The sequence below is a fragment of the Syngnathoides biaculeatus genome, chromosome 12 (assembly GCF_019802595.1).
Source record: "Syngnathoides biaculeatus isolate LvHL_M chromosome 12, ASM1980259v1, whole genome shotgun sequence".
Lineage (NCBI taxonomy): Eukaryota > Metazoa > Chordata > Actinopteri > Syngnathiformes > Syngnathidae > Syngnathoides > Syngnathoides biaculeatus.
Window position 1 is genome coordinate 5,255,180 of NC_084651.1, and position 26,153 is coordinate 5,281,332.

The 26,153-nt window shown below is 44.0% G+C and overlaps 2 protein-coding genes across 3 annotated transcripts; both read right to left on the reverse strand.

Moving 5' to 3' along the window:
• Window positions 1-252: 252 nt before the first annotated feature.
• slf2 (SMC5-SMC6 complex localization factor 2) lies at window positions 253-16,622 on the reverse strand. 2 transcript variants are annotated; one of them, XM_061837708.1, is made up of 20 exons: window positions 16,477-16,622; window positions 15,031-15,071; window positions 14,430-14,833; window positions 14,259-14,298; window positions 11,921-13,146; window positions 11,082-11,158; window positions 10,888-10,995; window positions 9,148-9,315; window positions 7,146-7,251; window positions 6,990-7,077; window positions 6,653-6,794; window positions 6,155-6,242; window positions 5,889-6,065; window positions 4,447-4,541; window positions 4,280-4,367; window positions 4,076-4,192; window positions 3,816-3,893; window positions 2,292-2,378; window positions 2,089-2,157; window positions 253-1,908 (listed from the first exon to the last, which is right to left on the reverse strand). In XM_061837708.1, exons 1-20 carry the CDS (start codon window positions 16,500-16,502, stop codon window positions 1,762-1,764), a joined length of 3,372 nt encoding a protein of 1,123 aa, XP_061693692.1. In that variant the 5' UTR covers window positions 16,503-16,622; the 3' UTR covers window positions 253-1,761. The 2 variants fall into 2 exon arrangements, with proteins under 2 accessions (XP_061693692.1, XP_061693693.1); XM_061837709.1 differs by lacking the exon at window positions 15,031-15,071 and having other exon boundaries at window positions 16,477-16,616.
• A 1,203-nt stretch (window positions 16,623-17,825) lies between these two features.
• Window positions 17,826-23,547, reverse strand: LOC133510135 (phosphoglycerate mutase 1-like). The gene is made up of 4 exons (XM_061837852.1): window positions 23,262-23,547; window positions 21,555-21,829; window positions 20,466-20,646; window positions 17,826-19,058 (listed from the first exon to the last, which is right to left on the reverse strand). The coding sequence occupies exons 1-4, from the start codon at window positions 23,398-23,400 to the stop codon at window positions 18,889-18,891; spliced, it is 765 nt and encodes a 254-aa protein (XP_061693836.1). The 5' UTR covers window positions 23,401-23,547; the 3' UTR covers window positions 17,826-18,888.
• Between the last annotated feature and the right edge of the window lie 2,606 nt (window positions 23,548-26,153).

Consider the following 26,153-nt stretch of genomic DNA (forward strand, 5'->3'; position numbering starts at 1 on the left):
ATGTACGTTGACAAACATAATTTGCCTTCACGGGCCACATAAAATCATGTGGTGGGCTGGGCCTTGAGTTTGACACCTGTGGTTTATATATAAAGTGTAATGTAAATGTAAATTATACATTTTTCAAAAAAATATATTTATTTAACACTTATATGACACCACATTCCTGCCACCCTTGTGAGGATAAGGGGCTCATAAATTTGGAGGAAATTATGGCAAAGAAAAAAAATGTACAAAAGTCTTTTTTTTCATTTTAATTTTATTAAAACCCCCAAAAAGCCCTAGTCTTTTTTTTTTTAATCCAAGTGAATGCAATACACTTCTGTACCATAGTTCCCCTCCCCAAATAGAAAAATAAATATGAAAAAAATATTACCTATGAAGTGACATACTGTAGAACCCCACAGGATATTCAATGTAGGGAAAAGCTGACAATGTCATATCAAACTTCCAAAAATTGTTTTCCTGTTCTGGAGATGTCATGTTTATTTTTCTTTCAAGAGCAAACATTTTTGATCAACTTTGTATAATGTACAAAAATTAAAAAAAAAAAAACATAAAAAATTCTTTATTTTGACTTCCTGAGCTAACCGAATAGAATCTGACCACTTCTAAAATAAGCTTTTAAAACGAAGGAAAATTCTGGTGGTTTGGAAGAACAATGTATCCAATAGGTCATGTAATATAGCTTGATAACGTGATAATATGATGTTAAATCCTCTCTCATTTCATAATGTTTTGAGAAGATTTTTACCGACAAATATGAATTTTTATTTGCGCCGCCATTTTCGTGAGCCACTTGACCTATCTGACGTTGTTACGCGCCGTTCCAAACGCTCGATTACATGGGCCACCATTTATGATTTCTCGGATTTATCCTTATCTGATGAAGAAATAGCAGTATCAGTTGATTGGGAAGATGGAGGAATACTTCCGTACAGATATGAACCTGTGGCTGTAAATAATGTTGAATATTCGGATGGATCTTCGGGCGGAATGACGTCTGACTAGCGAGCTCCACTGAGCGACGGAGCCGTGAGCTCGCTCCCCGAGGGCCGGAGTTCGCTCGCCGTGGAGTGAGCTCACGGCTCCGCCCGAAGAACCATCCGAATATTCAACATTAATTACAGCAACAGGTTCAAATCTGTATAAAAGTATTCCTCCGTCTTCCCGATCCACCGATACTGCTATTTCTTCATCAGATGAGGATAAATTGGCGCTGGGCATAATGGTGTCCCAAGTAATCGAGCGTTTGGAACGGCACGTAACACGTCACATCCGCGCACGAGGGTCATGTGACTGGCCAAAATGGCGGCGCACCTGCAAATTCGTAAATGTCGATAAAAATCTTCTCAAAAACGCTATTAAATGAGAGAGGATTTAACGTCACATTATCAAGATAAGAGTACATATATTACATGACCTATCGGATACATTGTTACTCCGAACCACCGGAATTTTCCGTTAAGCATGCCTGGACATTCCGGTGAGACCCGTTCGGACAACACTGCGATCCAGACAAGATGTACCTGTCATTTTTGATGTCATTTGGAATGGTCAATCGTCCACAAAATTGCGAGTATGCAGTCGGGACATGAATAATTCAAGTCCAGATTCAGTTTTAGTAGTGCAAATCAAGTAGAAATATTAAGGCGAACTAAATATATATATATATTAAAATGGCATAAAAATATACAACAACAAGCCCTTAGATGGGAGATTTTCATTTGCATGACTTCCTCCCGAGTGGAAGTGAAGTCGTTACGTCATCCCCTCGCCTCCGCCTCCTTCGCCTTCTTCTTCGGCGTTCGCCCTTCCTGTGTGGCGCCCGCGGCAACCGTCCGACTCCTGTCGGGTGGGCGGCGACGTCCCGGCGGACGAAGGCTTCCAGTAGTCACAGAGCTGGGACTGCGGGACAGATAATGGGAATTGCGTTTTTGTTGAAACTGCCTCGCCTAAACTCTCTAAATTAACAATTTACTTCACACATAATTTGGGAATGAATATGTTAAAGCAGAAATGTGAAAAATGAGAGCAACAGAGAAGATAACGAATTCTTTTGTCTTGTCTATTTGAAGGTTTTTGTACATTGAGAGGCTGAATGCGGTGGAGGGTCATCTGCCAGTTGGTGTAGATCCGGGCCAGGAGATCCTTCACCTGGTAGATGGAAGTACAAACACATTACCACGACGCGCTCAAGTGCCAACGTGCAATAGCGTGTCAAATCTTTTTTGAAAATATGCAAATAAACAGACCCGAGCAGTATCGAACGTGACGATCACAAAACACACCTTGCTCCTGTAAAGCCACTTTTCGCTTTCTCTGATGTGACCGATGACGTGAGTTCTCAGATCGGAGCACAGATTCAGCAGATGCTCCTGAGGAGATTAAAAAAAAAAAACCGAAATGGGAGCGCCTCGACGTTTACGCGACATACTCACTTAAAGTGCCACTGTCATGAAATGCAAGATTTTTAGTATGTTATTAATTAAAAAACAGCAGCCAATATGGACCCAGCCATTTTTTCCACCACAAAACATGATTTTCAGGTATACAGCTTTTTGTAACTCCCGCCATGAAAATCCTCTCGAAGGATTTGTTTTCGAGAAAAAGCTGGAAGTGACATACTTGGCAGGACCGCCCTCAAGTAGACTTGTTTGTTTCTATTAGTTTTACCTCCGGGAAGGTAGCTCGTCGTTCCTTCGTGTTAGCCAAAATGTCGTCTCGTTGCATTGCTGGACATTGCTTGAACACTCGGGAGGATGGATTTACCCTTCATAAGTTTGCAAGAGGCTGCGCTTCGGGCTCGCGGACGGCGGCGGCTCTGAAGAACGCTGCCACAATGCCGCACTCGGCCGCGTGCGACGACAACGCCGTAAAGCTCGACGGTATTGTTCATCTCGTACTGCCTCGGCTACGAACAACCCCCTAAAGCAGCACGGCTCGGCTCAATTATAAGCTACCACGGCGCTGAAAATGAGCCACACCGCCGCGTTCGCCGGTCACGGCTTCGGCGAAGGCTGCGCGTCGGGCTTGCGGACGGCGGCGGCTCTGAAGAACGCACCCAACAATGCCTCACTTAGGCGCGTGCGACGACAACCCAGTAAAGAGCCCCGGCTCGACGTTGTTGTTCAACGCGGACTGCGGCGACTATGAACAATCCCCTAAAGGAGTACGGCTCGGCTCCTTGATAAAGGCCCCGTCACACCATGACGTTCTGGTCAGCGTTCTATAGCGTTTGAGGAAACGTTGGTAGTCACCCATGGTCGCCGGGATAGCGCCAGAAGAGCGTTGTTTGAACGCTAGTGAACGTCAATGATCGCTGGGAATCTGCGGAGAACGCCGGTCCGGAAAAAAAGTTTTGAACATGCACAAAAGTTCTCACCGAGACCAGCGTTCATCAACGTTTAATTTTAAACGCTGTAGAACGCTGACCAGAACCACCTGATGGCTCATCTCCGCCGCGGAAGTGGATTGGCCGTCATCGCATATCATCTGAATATGGCTCGAAACGATAGTGTAATATTGCCCCGGAAACTTCACTCGGTTGTGTGGTGTTCTCCTTTTCGAAAAGAGCTTCCATGTCAGAAGGGGCGTGTTCGTCTCCCACTTTAGGGGCCACCGCGTGTTTTCATTGGCGAATGTCCGGGTGACGTCACGGACAGAGGACGCAGTCAATATGGCGACGCTCACATTCATTTGTTTTCGCATAGACAATTGAACTGAATAACGTCATATGTATTTTTCATGCCGATATCTATTTTAGAATGTTTATAGGGATGACACGTGACCTTTAAAAGTAGCGCTGGTCATACCTTCTGATTGGTCGGGAACGACATGAACTCAGAGGCTGTGTTGGTCAAGGTCAGCAGGCTGTAGCAGAGGTAGCAGGACTGGGAAACAGACATGGAATGAAATTGGACTCCTTAATGGCTTTGACCTTGAGTTTATTTCTTTCGGTGCCCAATCTCTAAATTCAATTTACAAGTACAGTATATAAAAGTTTCCCACTGAAATTAATTGGGGGAAAAAAAAGACTAATGATGATTCATCCCCTCGTAATAAAATCTCTCACCTGCTGATCCAAAAATGCCACTTCATCCTCCGTGGAGTTCCTGCTGGAGGTGTTCAAAATGAAACGGCGGAGGGAGGAGGGTTGCATAGTGGACACGTATGGCCTGAGTGCAGTGAGCTGAGCATTGGACAGAAAGACAAATTACAGACGACATTGAACGCAACACTAAATTGCATTGAAATTCCGATAAATATGACAAACAACCTTAAATTCGCTTCCGGTTGGCCTGTATCTACACATCCCGTCTAAGAGTTTCGAGATCATCGAAAGGCTAAGATGCTGTCGAAGGCATCTATACAAAAACAAAATAAAAAAAAAAGAGTTATTTCAGCATTAAACTTGAACGAATAAAAACAAAAATATTTTCTTACTTCCCGAGGGTGTTGTTAGGGAGCAGTTGAACCAAATGGCACATGTTGTGGTGGTTGTCTGTCAGGTTGGTGAGGACCTGGCAGATTCTGGGGAGCTACATGGCAAATTTAAGAATATTCACAAGGGATTGCAGAAAATCCGTGATGACAAACCTCCTTTTTTAATTAGTCCAATTACTGTAATTTCCGGCCGACAAGCCACAACTTTTTTCCACACGCTTTCAACCATGCGGTTTATGCGGCTAATTTGTGCATTTTTTCAAATGGCCGCAAGGGGGGGGGGGGCACTCGAGCGGAAAAGGTAAGAATGAGACCGGTGGAATATATGTGCCGAGGAAGTGACTTTTACTGGCCCTGTTAAGGCTGCGCTAGCGTTAGCGCTGTGGTAGCGTGTTGCTGCTGTGTTACTAGCGTGTCTCAGTGATATGTGAGTTTTATTTTAACCGGTCCTGTTAGTGCTAGCGTTAGCTCGGTGCTAGCATTAGCCCGGAGCTAGCGTTAAACTCTTTCTGTGTACCGTCTTTCTTTGTAAATATCTCGTGTTTCAATGCGGATTTCAATGTGGGAACTTGGGGCTTTTACACATCTGCGGCATATGTCTGTACCAAATGGTATTTCCTTTACAAATGTACTCTGTGAGGTGCGCTCTGTAGGCCCGGAATTAAGGTATTAAAATGGGAGTGACTGGATGGACTCAGTAAAAAAAAAAAAAGTGTCAATTTAATTTTAAAAAACTGGTATTGTCACAACAGTGTCCACAAAATGGCCCTTCTGACAACGACTTCTGTTTGACCCAGTTTTACACCCGCTTTGTCCATATTTGGCTAAGACCAACCCTTTCCTCTGACTGGTTGCCTCAAGTGTAGAAGATCCACTTGAGAGCACGCTGGCGCTGGAGAGGCAAGGGAAGGTAGAGCTATTCCCTTGTAATGTACTTTAGGTTGAGAAATTCAAATAACCTAATTTCAGTCCCCCCCGGTAGAAAAACCTCAGGAGCAGTAGCTCAGTGGCCCCTAGAAATATACCCACCCATTGATTTTGAAGAGCTTGAAGCCTTACTTATTTCAAGAATCGGTCACTATTCACCAAGATTTACCCAACTGCAGTTTACTGTTAAGTGTGCCACCATTTAGCGCTCCTATACAGAGTTTGTGCTTGCCACGCCAAAGCTAATAAATAAATAACTACAACCCACCCCCCCAAAACATAAATAAATACGCCGAATTATGGCTCATATCCTGAAAAAAAATTTCAAATCAGATGACTCATTTCTTAATTCACAAATGTCAAAATCAGGGGCCATCAAATAATGCACAGTGGGCTGCAAATAACCCCTGGGCCACAGTTTGGACATCAACTACTATAAATTAACGTAATGCCTGAAACCAGTGCGTATTATGACTTTTCATCATTTCTAAAGCTGATGCAAGTGTAAAACTGACCATTGTGTCCCAATTCCTGACGTTTTCCACGATGGTGCACAGCAGTATGTTAATCTCCACACCGGGCAAGGGGATAAAGTGGGCGTCCAGAGCTACTCGAGCCGTCACGTTCAACAGCAAGAGCAGCTCATTGTCGCTGTACACTTCTGGACAAATCCTCACGCAATATGACAGGTACTGCGGACAAAGGCAGAAAAAGGACAGTGTGCTGAATATTCTTGAGGATGACGAGGATGTGTGAAATGAGTTCTGCATTCTCTCATCACCTTAAATATGTTGTTACAGTTGTGTTCTGGGAATATGCTCAATTCCTGATTGAAGGAAGGAAATTCACTTTGAATAATTGCATTCTTTCTGTAAAAAAAAAAAAAGTATGTCACTAAACTTAGTACAGTCGTGCCTCAGTTCTCGACAACAATCCGTTCCAGAAGGCCGGTCGAGAAGTGAAATGTTTGAACTCTAAAGCGTGTTTTCCCATTACAATAAATGGAAAATGAACTCATCCGTTCAAAGCCACAAAAAAAAAAATAGCTTTGTTAAAGTGGTTTTTTTTTTTAAGCTTTTCCTTCTAATAAACTGCATCGTAGAAATACATGTATAGTTTAAATACTTTGTATAATAAAAACATGTAAGAAATGTATTTATTTTTTGGTTAAAATGTATGCTTTACTAGTAGAGTATGCTAGGCTGGGAGTGCATTGCCGTATCTGTAGCGACTCGGCCCCCAGCAAAAGAAAGTATTGATGATAGACACCGCAACTTACAGCAAATCTCCCTCGGTGAACGCAGGTTGCAGGTGTTCAAACGGGAACAGAGTCACAAACGTGACGCCCATGTTCACGAGCACCAAAGTTAAGTCGGCCAAAGTCGGCACCCACACGTGAAACGCTTGACTTCTTTTTTTCACTGAGGAATGCAGGAAAAACATTAAACGAGGACATGACAAAGTTTAGGGTGATATTGGCTAAGGTTGCAAAGGGCTGGGAAAGTTTCCAGTAAATTAGCACGAGAAGTAAGAAAAATTCAAACGTGAATATACTGTATATATATATATATGTATATAAATCTAATTAATTCCAATGGAAAGGAAAAAGTACAAACCGATATTATATGCAGCCGATTTTGCAATTTCACACAGAGCGTGCAGTATCTTTTCGGACAACATCCTCTCAGAATGCACAGACATCATCTAAGAAAAAAGAAAAATATGACTTGGTGCTTCCCTGAATCCACGGCAGTGGGAGAGAGAGGCCCTACCTTAAACAGGAAATCGGTAACTTGCGTCGGGCAGGGCAAGTGACAACCGTAAGCTTCCTGGAACAAGCCGATATTCACGTGATGTCTCAGCTGAGCCGGACTGGACCTAGCAAATGAGTGAACAGAGGAATGTGTAAAAAATAAGAATGCATGTCGAATTGATGCAATAACCATGGAACCAAAAACATGTCAAGTCGTTAGCCTTGCTAGCTTTGGCAATTATTATCGCCGCGAGTTTGAAAAGATTCATACCAGCGGTACCACAGGAATGGCGGCAGAGGACAGCGGTACTAAGGGAAACTCCGTCTGCATCACCAAAACGTCATTTCTAATAATGCATGAACAACTATGGTCTGCCAACAAATGTTTTCATCACATTAGTTGTTTGATACGACGGAAACCAACAACATAACACTTGTATCGCTTGTATTATGCCTCTATGGATGCTACAAGTGTGTGGAAACATGTGACCTCGAGTTGACACTCAAAGCCAAAAAACATAAATCGACTACAATGATGCAGAAAAATGTTAAATTTGTTGGGAATTTGTCTGTGATGTTCCGTCTGACAACACAAGACAGCTCAATTGGTTGAAGAGAAATATGCGACAATTAAAACTACAATAACTAGCAAAATGCCGAGTTTCATTTTGAATCATGCACTTTTTTTTGTTTCTATGCGCGTTCGTCGAAATATGTACTACAACCCTGAGGCGGTCGCAGGTCACTGGCGCAAAAAAACATCGGGGACCTCTACAACGTCGTGAGAAAATATCAATGATGTCATCGACTAAGGGCATTCACAAAAACATTTTGGTTTCCAGTAACATGAGTGAAAAAAAAAATGAGTAGGTAGGTAGGATTTTTTTTTTTTTTTTTTTTTGCAAAAGAAGGAAAGGTCTTCACTTTTCCTTGGCAGCTGCCATCATAGTGAAAAAATTCTGCCATTTTGGGCCGTTCAGCAGCGGCATTTTTCCTCAAATGAAAAATCACTATCCTAAGATCCGGATCAAACTGTAATAATGTATGAAAATCATGAGAAAATTTGCATTGGATGCCACCGGGCGTTTGCCCCCGTCGCAGTGCTTTTATCTCAGACCGTTAGGGTTCGCACGTCATCTCCAAATTCTTCCGGGGGCAATTTGTTTGAATGCATCCTGGAGTGTTAAAGAAGGGCTCACCTTTCTCAACTTATTACTCACGACGAATTCACCGTTCAAAATAAGCGGCACGCCTTCCGCCATGATAGCGTGAGGCAGACAGCGAGAAAATCACTTCCTGATATTTGAGACAGGACCCGCCGGGTTACTTCCCTTGTCAAGATGTATGTCCCCTTGGTGTAAAAAAAATATAAATACAATTCCGATAATTCGGCAATTTTATTTGCTTTTGTATATTTTGGTCGGGTGACGGGAAAAATATTTTTATGGATGGACTAATCGACTTTCAACTGGACTGATCTCATTATAGCATTCAGGTTGGGCGGAGTTCAGAAAATGATGCTCACCGATTGGTCAAATGGAGCTGTCAATCATTCACACGGATCCATCCATTGTTTGAAGAGGAATATGCGCAGGACTGACAACAATTAAAACCACTATAATTAGCATAAATGCGAGTTTCATTTTGAATCGTGTGATTTTATTTGTTTTTATGCGCGTTCGTCGAAATATGTCGGGGTGACACCGGTCGTTTCCATTTTCTAAGCTGCTTAGCCTTAAAAGGGTCGCAAGAAAGGTGGAGCTAACTTCGGGGAAACGGCAGATCAGTGGCGCAAAAAATTGTTAGGGGACCTCTGCACTGTCGTAAGAAAATAATGACATAATCAACTTTCAACTCGACTGAGCTCATTATAGTCGACTACAGCAAATTATTTGTTTCCCGCCACGGTTTAGCGCTCGCAACAAAAAAAATCCTGCTTTCAACTTGCAACCAAAACAAATCGGCAGGTTTAGTGAGGTCACTGCTCTATTGATATATTCCGCACACAAAAGGAAGCTCACCATAAAAGTGTCTTCTGTAGGGTGGTCTGTGGTTTGACCGTACAGTCTCTGAGCTGCAAAGAATCCTGATTGAAGATATGGCCAAACTTGTCAAGGTGGAACACTACTTCTCCCGGAGGCACCTCCCTGATAGCGCAGGACTCCAAAGAGTAGCGCTGCAGGAATTCTCTGAAGGGGAAAAAATAAACAACAACAAATACAAAAAGAGATGTTTACGTTCCAGTACTCCAAAATATTATAGCATACAGCGTCGGAGTCAGATCCGACTGATTAAGTACTTGTCGGGCAACGACACTGCTTTCAATGCGAAATGGTAGGTGTCAAAATTAACACCCACATCTCGCCTTCAAGGAACGCGTAATAAGGTACTTTTACCTTATTATTTCTCGTATATGCAATAGAGCACCAAAAGGAAAACGGAGCGAAGGTCCCGGATTAACTAGACCTATTTGCGGCCATGTTTTAGCTTCAATGCTGATGTCTTCAGATGTTAATACTTCCGCGTAATGTTATTTCTCTACGATGCCGTCTATTTTACAAAGAGCTAAAGTTCCTGCTGTAGCAAAACAGCCCCACGACACGTTTCACTGTGGATGATGAAACTTTCTTACCGGCGTCCTCCACCATCTTTATAAGGTCTTTAGCTTTTGTTGTGAGGTTGAGTCGCACATTTGGGACCCAAACAGGTTCATCTCTGGGACACAGAGCCAGTCTCATTCCTTAGCGGTGTGTTGACTAGACATTCCCATATTTATAATTGTGTATACCGTAATTTCCGGCCTATAAACCGCAACTTTTTTCCACATGGTTGCTATCAACCCTGCGGCTAATTGGTGCATTTTTTTTTCTAGCGGCCGCGAGGGGGCACTTGAGCGGAAAAGGTAAGAGTGAGACGGTGGAATCAATGTGTGCCGAGGAAGTGACTTCTACCGGTATGTTTTTATTATACCGGCCCTGTTAGCACCATACTAGCATGTTGCTGGATCTCAGTGATTTTTACCGGTATGTTTTTTTTTTTAACCTGGCCCTGTTAGAGTTGCGCTGCTAGCATGTTTCTGCTGTGTTACTGCCATGTTTCAGTGATTTAGGTATGTTTTTTTTTTTTAACCAGCTCTCTTAGTGCTGTGCTACCGTGTTACTACTGTGTAGCTGCCACGGCTGTTTTTATTTTTTATTTTATTTTACCGATATGTTGTTCTTAACAGCCCTGTTCATACTACTGTGTTGTTGCTACGTTAAGCTAGGCTAAGGTATTAAAATTTAGAAAATTCTTTCTGTTTACCGTCTTCTCGTGTTTCAATGTGGGCACTTGCGGCTTTTTCACAGGTGGGGCATATGTAAGTACCAAATGGTATTTCCTTTACAAATGTACTGGGTGAGGCTTATAAGCGGGTGCGCTCTGTAGGATGGAAATTACTGTGATCGAACAGATGAACGTGGCACCTTCAAGCTTCTGGAAATTGCACCAAAGGATGACCCAGATTTGTAGACCTCCACAATTCTTCCTCTGATTTCCTGACCGATTTCTTTCGATTTGTGTAGCTGTTGCTTGTAATACCGATGTGAATGACATTAGCCCGTTTGCGGCGTTTCACATTGTTCATTAGCATTAAGCTTGTGGACTTTAATCCGCTTTTTAGAGTTGCGGATGAGCCAGGAGACAAAGGGAGACAACGCGGAAAAATGGTTTGAACAGGGTGCATAAAAGGGTTTAGCGTGTGTGTGTCCGGTATGTCGTACTGTTGCTCAACGGATCCCTCGTCGCGGTTCTCCTCCTCATGGTACTCCGCTACTTTCAAGAGCTCCTCATCACACGACGTACGAAGCTGTGCCTCACTCTCTCTCGCCCTACGGGGACACATATCTTGCTGAAAAAAATGCTGCGGTAACAGACGGTTTCGAAAAATGTTACAAAACAAATAAATGTTACTTACTTTTTCTGCGTGTCTCTCTCTTTAAGCATCTGGTCCAGGCTGTTTTTGTAGGAGCCTCTTCTTGTGGTGCTTGGCTGCTGCAGAAAACGCACACATTGTCATTGCACCACGACCTTCAAGTATTTAAAAAAAAAAAAGAAATTTTTATCTGCCTTCGGGATCCGCTTAACTCATTCACTCCCAACAGCTGCCTCTTAATGACGGAAATGAATTCATTGTTAATCTCAAACGGAGCAGCCGGACTAGGACATCGTACTGATGTCACCAACCAAAAGGAGGAGGCGGGATTGACGCCGACCGACTTGAGTCAAGGAATGTGAAAATGGCAACAACGCAGTAGTAAACGGATATTAAAGGTGAAGTCCGGTCGTTTGGATTAACAATGCATCCGATAGGGCATGTCAAATGTACTGTACGTTCAGAATTTGAGGTTAATCCGACATCATTTAATGGTGTTTTGAGAAGATTTTTTTTAATCGGCAATTACACATTTTCACGGGCGCCGCCATTTTGGCGATTCACATGACCTTTGTTTCTTTGTGAGGCATGTGTCAAACCACCGAAGTGTAGCGCCAACTAATGGCGAGGAGGACTTAATGTCAGCTTTTCCTGCCTTTACTATTTGTAGCCGGTTCTGCGATAGTTTGAAATGAAGCCACTACTGCCTCCAATGATCATCGGACTTCTTCCAACACAAAGCAAAGTTAAAAAGGCTCAGAAAAACCAACCAAGCGACTGCTCGTAACTTGAAAATGTTGAAAGGCATTCATAATTCGAGACAATACCATAAACAAATAATTATTTAGCCGGTTTAAAAAAAAAAAAAAACAAGATCTTACTGCTTTAAAAGTATTGCTGGAATATCCAATTCCGCTTGGCTCCGGAAAGGTAGTCGCCGTGTCTTGTGCGGCTGGACTATTGGGAACGTGGTTCATGATCTCTTGCCAGGACAGCAGCTGGTCCTCCTCGCTACTGTTGGAGGTCTGGCTTGAGTCCAATTCGAGGGCAATACCCAGGCCCAAGTCCAGGTCATCATACACAGAATCCATTTTACCCGCGGTTGGTGTTTGCCCTCTGCTTCTCTTGATCGGAGGGGAACGGGACTGAGGGGGATCGGAGGGTCGCTCAATCAGGGCAGCTTTGTTTTCTTTGTCATGTTTAAGGCTGTCATCCTTCAACTGATTGTGCGGAGTACGGACAGGGAAATCTTTGGATTTAGGCCTACTGCCCAAGGCGCAAAGGGATTTGGTATTTTCCATATTCAACCTTTCGCACGACGCACGAGACAAGGAAACATAGCAGTCCTTTGTTAATAAAGTGTGAACTTTTGCAGGTCCAGAATCTTCACGCTTACTACAGGTTTTCTCAGAGCTTTGGACAGGCGCGGAACTGCATCCTGGTGGTCTTTTCTCAGTCTTTCCGTCTGTTTTGGGCTTGTTGGTGTTGCGCACACGGCTGAGAACAATATCTGGGGTGAACAATTTGTCATACTTGTTGGGAACGTCAACGCTCGTTCTAGAGTGGTGCGTTTTGGCCGGTGGAACGCTCAGAGAACAATTGGGTCCTTCGTGAGGAACACCGTGAGACTTGCAGATCCGAGTCTTGACTGAGGACTCTGAGGAACCGTGTTGGGGATCCCGAGGATAACGGCTGAAAGGAGACTGGCTGGAATTTTTCAGCTGGACTACAGAAAGGGCTTTTTCTGTTTTGTTGCATCCCTGACTTGTTTTCTTGAAAACTTCTCCGTTGCGATAGGAAGGAGATCTCAAGCGGATAATTTTGTCATCGGGGGAATATCTCACGAGCTGCGCCGTCCCTAAAAAAGGTTGCCTGGTTGCAGTCGGTTTGGACGGTGAGCAAGACGGGTGGGCGGGCTTGGACGTGGAAGATACGTCGAAGCACGAAGACCCTTCATTTGAAACTTTAGGCCCCGCCACCAGTGACTTCCCGAGAGGGCTTTTCGCAAGCTGATTCGGAGACTCGACTCGGAGAAAAAGCTTCTCGACGCTGCCCTCGTTCTTGGATTCCGTGTGCCGCTTCTGAGAGGAGTGGTCCAACCTCACCACTGAAGACAAACAAAACCGCACGTTTGTTTTACTAAAGAGATGGGACGAAAACCTCTTGATACAGTCGTTATACAAGAGCGTTGGCACACTATGGCCGTTGCAAATGCTCGGTCCGCCGGATTAAACGGTCTATTCACCTACGTTAAACCAGGTTTCAGGTAAAACGGGCTATCATTTGTACATTGGGGAGAAGCCAATTTCTGCCTGGGTCGTTACAAAAAGTCTTTGCCACACCCACATGGACGCAATTTTTGAAAATCAAAACATTTGTAAGATATTTATCCCCTAAGAGTAACTTTTAAGAGCAGTTTAAAATGATATTAAAGTTTTGGGGGATTTTATTTTGTGGTACAGTTACAGTTTAAACCACAGGTGTCAAACTCAAGGCCCGCGGGGCCACATCCGGCCCGCCGTGTGATTTTATGTGGCCCACGGAGGCAAATCACGTGTATCAACTTCCATGATTTTTTTTTTTGTGTCCAAATCTGTACCCAAATTTCAAATTGTATAAATGATAAGTGTTGAGATATTACACGCATTTTTGTGTTACCAAACAACAATATTTGGGAAAAGCCCATTACCCTTGATTTCATGTGTAAATATGATGAGGTTAAAGATATTTATCGTTTCGCAGCCTTTGCGGTAAACCGCAAGTACAATGTGGCCCGCGACAAAAATGAGTCTGACACCCCTGGTTTGAACTATTACGACAGTAGGTACCAAGCCCGGCTGCAAATAGGGAAAATTCTCGAGTAACTGACAACCACTCGGTTGGTTCGTTATTGCCTACCTGCAAAGCACTATTTTCCATTAGACAATGCTATGGCCTTATTAAATAAAGCTCCTTCACTCAGTTGAACTTGTTCCTTGGTGCATAAGTCAATATTAATACATTAACACGTAGAAATGAACTAAGCCCAAAAACATAGAACAGGCTAGTTTTATAGAAAACAACAGACGATAGGTTCCCCAAAATAATCTATAAATGCGAATACGCAGTGGTTCACTGTTCTGGCAATTGCAGACATTTACAGGGAGGCGGCAGTTTGTCGCATTTTTCCGTTACTTGAAATAAGGAATTATTACCAATAACTGCATTGTGAAGAATTACCTGGAATGGCTTTTTCATTTGGAGACGTTTGCAAACAATCCTAAAGAAGCAAAGAAAACACGTTTTGTTTTGTTTTTTGGTGAAAGGCAAATTCTCGCAACATCTTTGCAACAATGTGATTTTTTTCCCCCCTCACCAGAAGTACACCAATAAATTCATATGATATGATACCTTTGTTGACTCTCGTCTTTGTAGACTGCCGTGTCTTCTTGAGTCAGATACTGACACGGTCACTGGTGAGAGGGAGTGGGTGTTTAAACGCTTTCTGGGGTGCGGGGTTTCGACTTGGGAAACACCCCGTCTGCAGACTTTCGACCCGTCGGGCGTGTTGTCCACTACGGTCAGAGCGACCGGAGGTTGGGGGCGCTGCACGCGGGGCGGTCGCAATCCCGACGGCGACTTGCGGCGCTCCTCATGATGCGACTCTGATGAGCGAACCGACGTCGGACGACAGGAAGGCTGGTACGGGGAAGACGAGATGTGGTGCTGGCACGCGTCGGGTCTCGGGGACGGGAACGTTCTCATGGGCAGGGCCGCGAGGCAATTAGTGATCTGGGAGGGTTTCATTGGAGTTTCTGGAAGAACGAAAAACATTCTACAATAATGTATGTAATGATGGTAGAATTGTGGCGCGCACACACACACACACACACACACACACACGATATGTAATACTTCATTGACAATGGTGTCAGAATCCTGATCCAAACGAATATTTAGAAGTTAGAAAGAAGAAGAAAAAAACAGCGCTGCATGTATTTCTTTGACTCACCTTTATTCCGTAAGGAATAGTGCGCTGTAAGCTTAGGTGTCCTGCATCAGACATAGAAGAGGTGATGTTGCCAAAAATTATTACTAACGATTGTTGCTATCAGAATGCTTTCTTTGAAGGGGAAATCTACTGGTTTGCATTAACGATTTATCCTATCGGTCATGTGATATGTACTCTATTTTGACAATGTGATGTTAAATCCTCTCTCATTGAATAGTGTTTTGAGAATATTTTTATTGACAATTACGAATTTTCAGGGGCGCTGCCGTTTTCGAGAGTCACATGACCTATGTGGGCGGATGTGATGTGTAACGTGCCTTTCCAAACGCTTGATTACATGGGACACCATTTATGCCCAACACTGATTTCTCGGATTTATCCTCACCTGATGAAGAAAAAGCCGTATCGGTTGATCGGGAAGACGGAGGAATACTTCCATACACAGCCGTGAGCGTGAACCATCCAAATATTCAACATTATTTACAGCCACAGGTTCAAATCTGTATGGAAGTATTCCTCCGTCTTCCCGATCAACCGATACTGCTATTTCTTCATCAGATGAGGATAAATACGAGAAATCGGCACTGGGCATAAATGGTGTCTCATGTTATCGAGCCTTTGTTGCGGCACGGTACACGTCACATCCGCGCACGTAGGTCACGTGACTCGCGAAAATGGCAGCGCCCCTGAAAATTTGTAATTGTCGATAAAAATCTTCTCAAAACACACTTAAATGAGAGAAGATTTAACATCACATTGTCAAAATGGAGTACATATTACATGACCTATCGGATACATTGTTAATGCAAACCACTGGATTTCCTCTTTAAAACGGTACAATCACATTGCGATAACGTGGAAGTTAATATTTTGTTAATATAATAATTAAAAAACAAGAATTATTATGTTATTATAGCTATTCGAGTAAACGCCCCAAAAAATATCGACTCTAATCTCAAAGCCACACGGGAAAAATTAGGGAATGAAATCGAACAGTGACAGCATTAGTCAAGTGATAACATAGTAACACATTCATTGCTTTGGCGTGAGCAGCAAAATGGGTGACTTTATCAACAACAAAAATAGGACATTGGGTTTTAGGAAAAAAACGCGAATATCCAAATGTATCCAATTACTGTACACCTGATTGGATACTGTACATCCGACACAAGCGTTCAAAATAAAGCAGGATTTAAATAACTTCCTAAAATACCATTGCTAGGGATCACAATTGTTGTGAACTTCACGCTTCCTTGTCACAATCAAAAAGGCCATTAAGAGGTCATTGTTTAGTCAAAATCGCGAATATAAACACAAAACTACAACGAACGTAGCTCGATCTCATTTAGCATGACACGAGAAAGACGGAAGTGCTCTTTTAAAATAGCTGCTGACAGTAAACGTCATCACAATCGAGGATTTTCTAAATTCCGCGCGTGGACTCACCGATTATCTTTATTTTCAGCACCCATCTTCCAAGGGCCCTCAGTTCTCTTCACGGATCGCAATCTGCAGAAGCGGAAAACCTGCAAGCAAAGCCAGCGCCCGCCCGAAATCCTCGAACCACTGCCTCGAACTGTTTATTTGCCCCGCATTGCATTGTGGGCTTTGTAGTCTTGTACAGTTGTTCTCTTCGGTCTTGTGACGCAAACACAGCAGACGAGGGCGCTGGCCACACAATTCTGCCCCCTGGAGGAGACAATACTTTTCCACATCAGATTTTTATATTCTCTTATTTGGATGCTGAACGTTTGTGTATTCTTATATTACTTTTATAATCCATCCGTTGTTTCATCTTCCAGTCCTCTGGGTGTCCCTCACCAGTCACGTGACGTAATCGATTTAGAAACATTTTACTCTTGAACATTGTGAGCATTCACGGCGCCATATTGCAGGTCAAAAAGAGCTGCTCGACATGTGGGGTGGGGCGACAATGAAAAGGAGCAGAATAGTCGCAATGCCCGAGACCTGTTGTGCTGTTGGTTGTCACAACAGCTGAGACAGATATTCAAAGAGATCGTTGGAATATGGAATACCAGCGGAAAAGACAGGAAAATATCGACGGATTTCGGCAATTAAACGTGATGGACGGTGCCCAACCAAATACACACGACTGTGTAGCGATTACTTCATTTCAGGTAGGAATTATTCTTCTCCATCTCAAATTCTCGAGAAGTATTTATAATGCCAAGTTGGCTCATTTGAGAACAATGCATTTAAAAAAAAATGACAGGGAGTCATCTCCAACGTACATGGAAGCGTGTTGCGACCACACATTAATCTTCTGTAAACCTCTCCCCGACAGATTTTTTTTTTTTTAATTTATGTCAAATATGACATTTTCTCAAATGAGTCCAATTTAAAATAAAAAAAAAAAAAAAAAAAATCAAAAAAGAAAATCAACTGTCGGTCACACAGAGGTTTACTAGGTTAACGTGTGGCCGCAACGCGCTTCCGTGTACGAGGGCTGAAGCCGATCCCAGCGGTTTATTTTCTTTTTTTAAAGACGCATTGGACTCATTTGAGAACAATGCAGACCTTCGTTTATTATCACCTTCTAAATGTTTAACGGTATCGGACAAAACTCTGGGCGTCGTGCGACAAGACGTATTTTCGCATTGTCTCCAACCGACCTAGCATTGAAACATGCTTTGCGAGACCGGCCCTTGCGGACATGTGACGTGATTTGATGACATAGGTGCACGAGCTCTATACGCAAAGTTAAATACAGTACTACGCCCACCCCAAGGAGTCTCTTGAATTCATCTCCAGCTAAAATGAAGAACTGAAAGAAAGACAGAGATGCGATACATCTTTAATGTTATTTTCAGCATTACACATGAGAGAATATTAACACTCGTTAGACAAATGGTTGGATTATTTATGTTTTGCCATCATGTTTTACAGCAACCCGCTCAGTAGTCATAGCACTGCAGGACTCATATTCACCATAGGACAACATTCCAGAAACGATAACACAATTAACATTAATGACATAACACACATTAACCTTTTTTTTTTTTTTTTTAAATTCAGTGGCCATTTAAAGTTGTTCTTTTAAGTCAGGATAAGGGCATACTCGTTGTCATCCAATCATTTTCTGAGCCACTTATCCTCACAAGGGTGCATGGGAGTACTGGAGTCTATGCCAACTGTCACCGGGCAGGCGGCGGGGTACACTCTGAACTGGTTGCCAGCCAATCGCAGGGCACATGGAGAAAACAACAACAATCACACCTAGGGACAATTTAGAGTCCAATGAATGCATGTTTTTGGGACGTGGGAGGAAACCGGAGTGCCCACCCGGAGAAAACCCACGCAGGTACGAGGAAAACACGCAAACGCCACACAAGCAGCGCCGGGATTTGAACCTGGTCCTCAGAACTGTGAGGCCAATGCGCCGATAAAAGCGTGCATTTTACTTGTAATCAGAAAACCTGATAATTTCGCATTATTCTCGGAATATGTCAGACAGAAAATTCCATTCTCAATGTGCGTTATACACATTTTTCTGAGTAATCCGTCCATCATGTAGTCATTCTCAGAATCAAAATCCATTCAAACGTCATTTATGGATTACAATTTAAAACACACAATTGTATGAGGCCTAAAACATCGATTTATTGTAATTTATCATTAATTACATAATCAAGTGCACAAATGAACACAAGTCCAATAATATTTTTGAGTGTTTCATATTAATGAACCTTTTATTTACCGTCTTAACAACGTTGTATTGACTTAATTCCCCAGCACAAGGACGTTACAGTGTTCCAACTAAACACACAACGATTAGTGACATCAAGAGACTCGTTGTGAGTGATCCAAGTGTTTTGTTTGTTTGTTTGTTTTTTTTTTTTACTTCTTAACCTTGCCCTGAGCGGCGACGGCCTCCATGGCTTTGCGCACGGTCTCCTCGTCTCCCAGGAACTGCATGGGCTTCACGGGCTTCAGGTTCTTGTCCAGCTCGTACAGAATGGGGATGCCGGTGGGGAGGTTGAGCTCCATGATGGCCGCGTCCGACATTCCTGCACGGAAAGCAGCACAAGAAAAAAAAAAAAAAAAAAAAGAAATCAATAAAAATCGATACGATATTGTGACGTCCTTTTAGGGAAGGGATGTTAAAAGTTTTTTTGTATTCTGTTTACAAACAATGGATACAGGAAGTCCACACATAATGTCACCTGTAAACTGTACAAAAAGAGATTAAGTGGAAAGTATAAACAACTGACATCTTCTGGTTGCATAAGTGTGCACACCCCTTTGTAAATGGAATTAGCCAATCACATTGAAACTTCTCTTCAATCGGAACGGCCACACACTTGCCACCACTCAAAGTACAAACGAGGAACCCTTAATAAAGATCAGATGCAACCAACTCTGCAGTCCCGACCGATCGACCCAGACTTAATCCAACCGTTAGACAAGTTGCCTCTTTTCGTTTACCTTCTGTTTTATGTCAAGTTGTTTTGTGTGCACGCACCCTCATTTACGGCCTATAAGCCGCGACTATTTTCACACGCTTTCAACCCTGCGGTTTATGCAGTGATGCGGCAAATTTTTGCTTTTTTTTTTTCCTAATGGCCGCAAGGTGGCACTCGAGCGGAAAAGTTAAGAGTGACGCCGGTGGAATACATGTGTCGAGGAAGTCACTTTTACCGGTCTGGGCCCGTTAGAGCTGCGGTACCGTGTTACTGCCGTGTCTCGGTGATTTTTACAGGTATGTTTTTTTTTTTTTTTTTTTAAAACCAGGCCTGTTAGCGCGGCGGCGCTAGCGTTAGCATGGCACCGCTAGCGTTAAACTCTGTACTGTCATGGGTTTCAACGTGGGCGCTTTTGGCTTTTACTCGACTGCCGCCTACGTATGTACCAAATGGTATTTCCTTTACAAATGTACTCGGTGAGGCTTATAACCAGGTGCGCTCTGTAGCCTGGGAATTACGGTGGTTAATTCGGTTTGTCAGTGCGCTGCAGTAATATTGGTCATTTCAAGCAAATAATAAATACTATATAACTATGTATTTTTTGTCTTCGTGTCGCTGCATAGTAGGTGTTCAAATATCCAATGCTTAAAGGATTAACACACCACAGCATCAAGGCGTATGATATTGTGGGTTTGCGTTAAGATAATGGAATACCCAAAAGAGAAATTAATGTGCTTAAAACACACTGTTTTTTTATAACCGGCCCTGTTCGCGCCCCGCAAGCATTAGCGCCGTGCTAGCGTTAGCTGCCCCTGTTCGTGCTGTCCTACCGTGTTGCGACTGTGTAGCTGCTGCATGTTGCCGGGTGGGGCTTATAATCAGGTGCGCTCTGTAGGCCGGGAATTACGATATGTAGGTCACCTTTTCCCCCGTGACGTGATGTAAAAATAGAAGAAAAAAAAAATGGACTTGAAAGTTGGGGCCCTTGAGTCAAGGTGGACGTCTACCCACCCTCCAGGTGCTTCACGATGCCCCTCAGGCTGTTCCCGTGCGCGGCGATGAGCACTCGCTTCCCCCGTTTGATCTGCGGGGCGATTTCCTCGTTCCAGAAGGGCAAGGCCCGCGCGATGGTGTCCTTGAGGCTCTCGCAGGTGGGAAGCTGCGCCTTGGTCAGGTCTGCGTAGCGCCGATCCTGCACCGGGAACAAATAAAATGTCAAATGTGCAATTAATGTCTAATGCAGTGGAAATGGCCAATGGGTGCTTTTCTACTTGCTATTGCTTGAATGCCATCCCGTCACATTTGAACTACCGTAATTCCCGGCCTTCAGCGGTTCTAACCCTCACCGAGTACATTTGTAAAGGAAATACTCTTTGGTACATACATAGGCCGCAGCTGTGTAAAAGCTGCAAGGGCCCACATTGACACCCACATTGAGATATTTACAAAGAAAGACGGTACACAGAGAGTTTTACGCTAGCGCCGCCGCGCTAATGCTAACAGTAGCGCCCCCGCGCTAACAGAGCTGGTTAAAAAAAATAAATAAAAATACTGGTAAAAATCACCGAGACACGTCAGTAACACGCTAGCGCAGCGCTAACAGGGCCGGACCGGTAAAAATTACTTCCTCGGCACATATATTCCACCGGTCTCACTCGTACCTTTTTTCCCCCCGCTTGAGTGCCCCCTTGCGGCCGTAAGAAAAAACGCACAAATTAGCCGGATCACCGCATAAACCGCGGGGGTTGAAAGCGTGTGAAAAAAGTCGCGCGTTATAGGCCGGAAATGACGGTAGGACGGATCACTCGGCATCCATTCTGACTTTGAGGCTGAACTTTAACCTATTCTTTGCAGTCATATATTAACTCCTCACACGTGCTATTAGGCAATACCATCCAAACTCCCGCAGCTAAAGAGCAACGGGTCACGTTGCTGCTGATTTCGTCGGGTTTTGTAGCCTGAACAGTCAAGTTAAAGTCTCCTCTTTTGTTAAGGTTTACGCAAGTACGGTTGCTCAATGTGTACTCTTGCGTCACAAACCAACAGTTGAGCACCCCCCCCCCCCCCCCCCCCCGCATGGCATCTGCATCCTGCCCTCACCTTGCTGATGACGGCGTCAAAGTCGTGCTCGGGACCCATGGGGGGCGGGGGCACGTCGAAGGAGCGCCTCCAGATCTTCACCTGGGCCTCGCCATGCTTGGCCGCCGTCTCGGCTTTGTTGAGGCCCGTCAGGCCGCCGTAGTGGCGCTCGTTGAGGCGCCAGGTGCGCTGCACGGGCAACCACATTTGGTCGATGGCGTCCAGGACCAACCAGAGGGTTCGGATGGCCCTCTTCAGCACCGACGTGTAGCAGATGTCGAACTCGAAGTTTGCGTCTGCGGGGTTTAAGAACAGGAGACGTTAATTCATATTTTGTAACAAATTCATATTTTCTGTATTCTTTATCACTCGTCTGCAAGTAACGTTTTTGGGCCATGGCACTTATTCAATGTACATTTTTGGTTTTACAACAATTCCAATATGGTTTTTAAGAATTATGTGGTTGGCCGACACTCTTCTATCAATTCAATACATCCGCCCAGGCATTTTCTGCGCCGCTTATCCTCACAATAGTTGCGGGTATCCTGGAGGCGGGGTACACCCTGAACTGGTCGCCAGGCAATCGCAGGCCTCATAGAGACAACAGTCGCACTCACAATCACACCTAAGGACAATTTAGAGTCTCCAATGAATGCAAGTTTTTTGGGATGTGGGAGGAAACCGGAGTGCCTGGAGAAAACCCACATAGGCATGGGGAGCGCATGCAAACTCCATACAGGCGGGGCTGGGATTTGAACCCCAGCCCTCAGAACTGTGAGGCCAACGCTCTAACCAGTGTCGCACCGTGTCGCCCAATTCAACACAATCCGTGGCAAGGCACGCATGTCTCCACTTGCTGGGGAGTGCAGTATGTTTTTACTTTTTTTAATAATCCCATGGAGGTGTGTCATAAGGAAGTAAAAGCCTGTTTATGCATGTTATATAATTCCTATACTGGGAAAATTATATGGCATAATAACACTGGATGTATTCACCTCTGCACATCACAAGTGGCAAAAGACCCTCAGACTAAGTACAGGGTGACCCCCCAAAAAAATTTATACACACTTTAAATAATGATACAGCCTCTGTGGTTGTTTGCATGTTCTCTCCGTGCCTGTGTGGGTTTTCTCCGGGTACTCCGTTTTCCACATCCCAAAAACATGCATAGATCGGAGACTCTAAAATGCCCCCCCCAGATGTGATTATGCGTGAGGCTGTTGTCGCAAACAGTTTAAGGTGTACCCCTGCCTCCTGCTGGGATAGGCTCCAGCACTCCCGGGACACTCGTGAGGATAAGCAGCTTGGAAAATGAATCAATGAATGAATGGTTACGGCAAGCTAAATTTTGAGTGCATTATCAGAACTATACTGGCAACATGAGCAAGACAATCAAAAAATAATAAGAACAATGTTACTAAATTAATGAATTACCTTTTGACTGTATATGTTTTTCTCAGATTACCAACAGAATACATTTTTGATGGTTTAGAATCTTATCATTTTCAAGTTGGCACAAATCAAAAATCGCAAATTAACTCTCACAGCCCATATCACGTATTTCTCTTAAATGATGGATGACGAATATAAATATTATTTGCCATAATCTGAATCGGATGTCAATCGCGAAAAGATACACTTTTTCATCTTCTGTGTGGAATTGAGGCGGACTGTAGTGCAGATAGAATCAAATTTGTTAATCGAGAATAAAACTCGCACGTCGCTCACCTTTGAGGGCCTGCCCGCCTCTCCTCGCCTCCTTCTCGCCCGTCTCGCTCAAGTCGGCATCGAACCAGCCGCAGAAGCGATTCTCCTGGTTCCAGTTGCTCTCTCCGTGGCGAATGAGCACCAGCTTGTAGGCGGCCATTATCGGACGAAAGTGGATAAAATAACAATCGGGACAAGAGGGATATGCGTCTTGTCGGACGTTCGGACGACGAGCTGACTGCTGCGGTCCACTTCAACGCGGTGAAAAGGACTTTCATAAAAATCGATCACTCGCCACTTCGCTTCCGTGTTGCGTTATCCAATGAGATTCCAGTATCAGAAGACTTTTCTTCGTTTTTGACCAATGACAGAGGTGGGCGTATCCTGACCTTCATGCACTCCGTTCTCCGATATTACTTTATTTTCTCCATAATAATAATAATAATAAAAATAATACAAAATAAATAAAATAAATCATACCCAACATTTAGTCTTGTCATCCCTGCTAAAAAAAATTCTATAGAAATCTATGGAATTTGTACAGAACAACTTGTTCTATAGAACTTTTATGATTTTCTATATAATTTCGATAGAAATGATATAGTACTTAAAGTTCTATAGTTCTTTAGAAATTCTTGAGAAATGCTCTAGAATTTTTTTTAAAGCAGGGATGAAAAACAACAAAAATAAAACAGCTATAGCTAAATAATAAAATATCCATCCATCCATTTTCTTTGCCGCTTATCCTCACGAGGGTCGCGGGGAGTGCTGGAGCCTATCCCAGCTGTCAATTGTCAGGAGGCAGGATACACCCTGAACTGGTTGCCAGCCAATCGCAGGGCACGTAGAGACAAACAGTCGCATTCACAATCACACCTAGGGGCAATTTAGAGTGTCCGATTAATGGTGCATGTTTTGGGATGTGGGAGGAAACCGGAGTGACCGGACGAAACTCACGCAGGCACAGGGAGAACATGCAAACTCCACACAGGCGGGGCTGGGATCGAACCCGGGACCTCAGAACTGTGAGGCCAATGCTTTACCAGCTGCTCGACTATACCTCCAAATAACAAAATATAATTGTGTTAATAAACAAGTAATTACAGTATAATATCGATTAACGCTAACGGGGGAAAAACAACTTGCAGAGAATGTTTAACTTAGTATTTCCTGAAGTGCATTTTAAGAAAATTTAGGCAATGGCAGGGTTGCTCCCACCCCCCCACTCCTCTTTCAAGGCTGTGTAACACAACAATATGGCGCCCCCTATTGATTAAATTCTCATTTGCACCGATCCTTTTCTTTCTCCACTTGCATCGGCGCAAAGAAAATCGCAAGAAGTTGCCTCACCAGTTGATAAGAGCCCGGCTTGACGGCAAGCAGCAAGTGTGCTGGAACATTCCAGTAGAGGTCAGAGGTCAGACAGGGAGGAGAGGCTCCGTGTTTGGGTCAACTTAGAAACAGGCCAGAACAGCTATTGGTAACACGAGGTACGCTAAGTGCCCAACTTACGTTAAAAAAATTAGAGGCCATTGTTGGCGACCGACCGGTAGTGTATTTTTTCACAGGTTAATACAGTGTACTCATATTCTTGAATACCCCTCGCATTTTCAGAAGACACAGACACAACAATGGGTTGTTTTCACGCGACGTCACACGTTGGGCTGCCTCTAACGGCGGCCATTTTCCAGCCCTGAGCTCGGTTACTCATAGATAGACAAAGTGGACGACATTATGTTTCTAAGCGCATTTATTGAAGATGCGCCCGACAGCACATCCAGCCCAGACTGACTGTTAGGCTACGTGGCATGCACACATCACGGGACTCAGGACTACGTAACAAAGGCGCAGTATCTTGATATTTTACTCTATGTGACAGAAACCACGAAGGAGGAGCACTTACGTGTATGCCAACGCGGAAAACGAAAGGCGGTGGAATATTATTTTTTTTAATATCAAGGCAAACTCCATTTCTTCATTTTTTTTCTCCAAAAAGTAAAACCTGTATATTAGCTCACCGCGACCAAAGCTAAATGTTTGTTATTTGTGTAAAATTTGATGACAATGGCAAAAAGACAAAACAATAAACAAATCCAGTATTTCACAAAAAAAAAGTGACAGACAAAAAAGGATCTTAACTGTAATGTAAAGAGTATCGAGTAAGCTTGTTAGCTTAGCTCGGCGACACATCAGCACGATGGCGGTTGAGACCGGGCAGCGGGATAGCAGCGTCGGGCAATCGTCCACAAAGCCGAGTCGCCGTGAAGCGCAGAGTCGCAGAACGTCCAAAGTCTTTCGTCGGAAGCGTTAAACGAAGGCCTGTAGCCTAGCTTCGGCATCCGCGGCTAACGGCCTCCGCCGCCTGGAAGCTCAGCTAGCGGCTCGCAACTGGAGCTCGCTCATCAGACTCCGCGTCATTCCCGTCCGCGGCTGCCGGGCAAGTCTCCGTGAAGCGTTAGACGATGTTCCCGCTTATGCAGCTGGACTTGTGTACCGGATCGCTAGGCTTTGAGGAGCGCGCCGACTAGCAACTCTGGACAAAGCTTCAGCGAACTGGCGGGAGTTGTCGAAAAAAAGTCAGAAGAAGGCTCTCTGATGGTTAGCAAGTCCACAAAAACATAGTTACCGAGAACACTTTGGAGACTTGAAGACTGGGTACGCGTTAGGTTGAGAGGTTAAATGGCGGCGCGCAGTGGTGTGTGGCTAATTCAGGAAAAAGTGTGACATCAGTAAAAATGGAATTTTATTTTTGAACTTAGTATTTTGGTTGACTGTAGTCACAAGGACACTCGCAGTATGTGCTTTGCCGCTTCTCAGACCGTCATTCGTCTCCACACCCAAAGCGAAGGGCAGCACATTCTCCACCCCGAATGGCTCTGGCCCCCTCTCGTTTTTCCTGCTGACACCCACTTT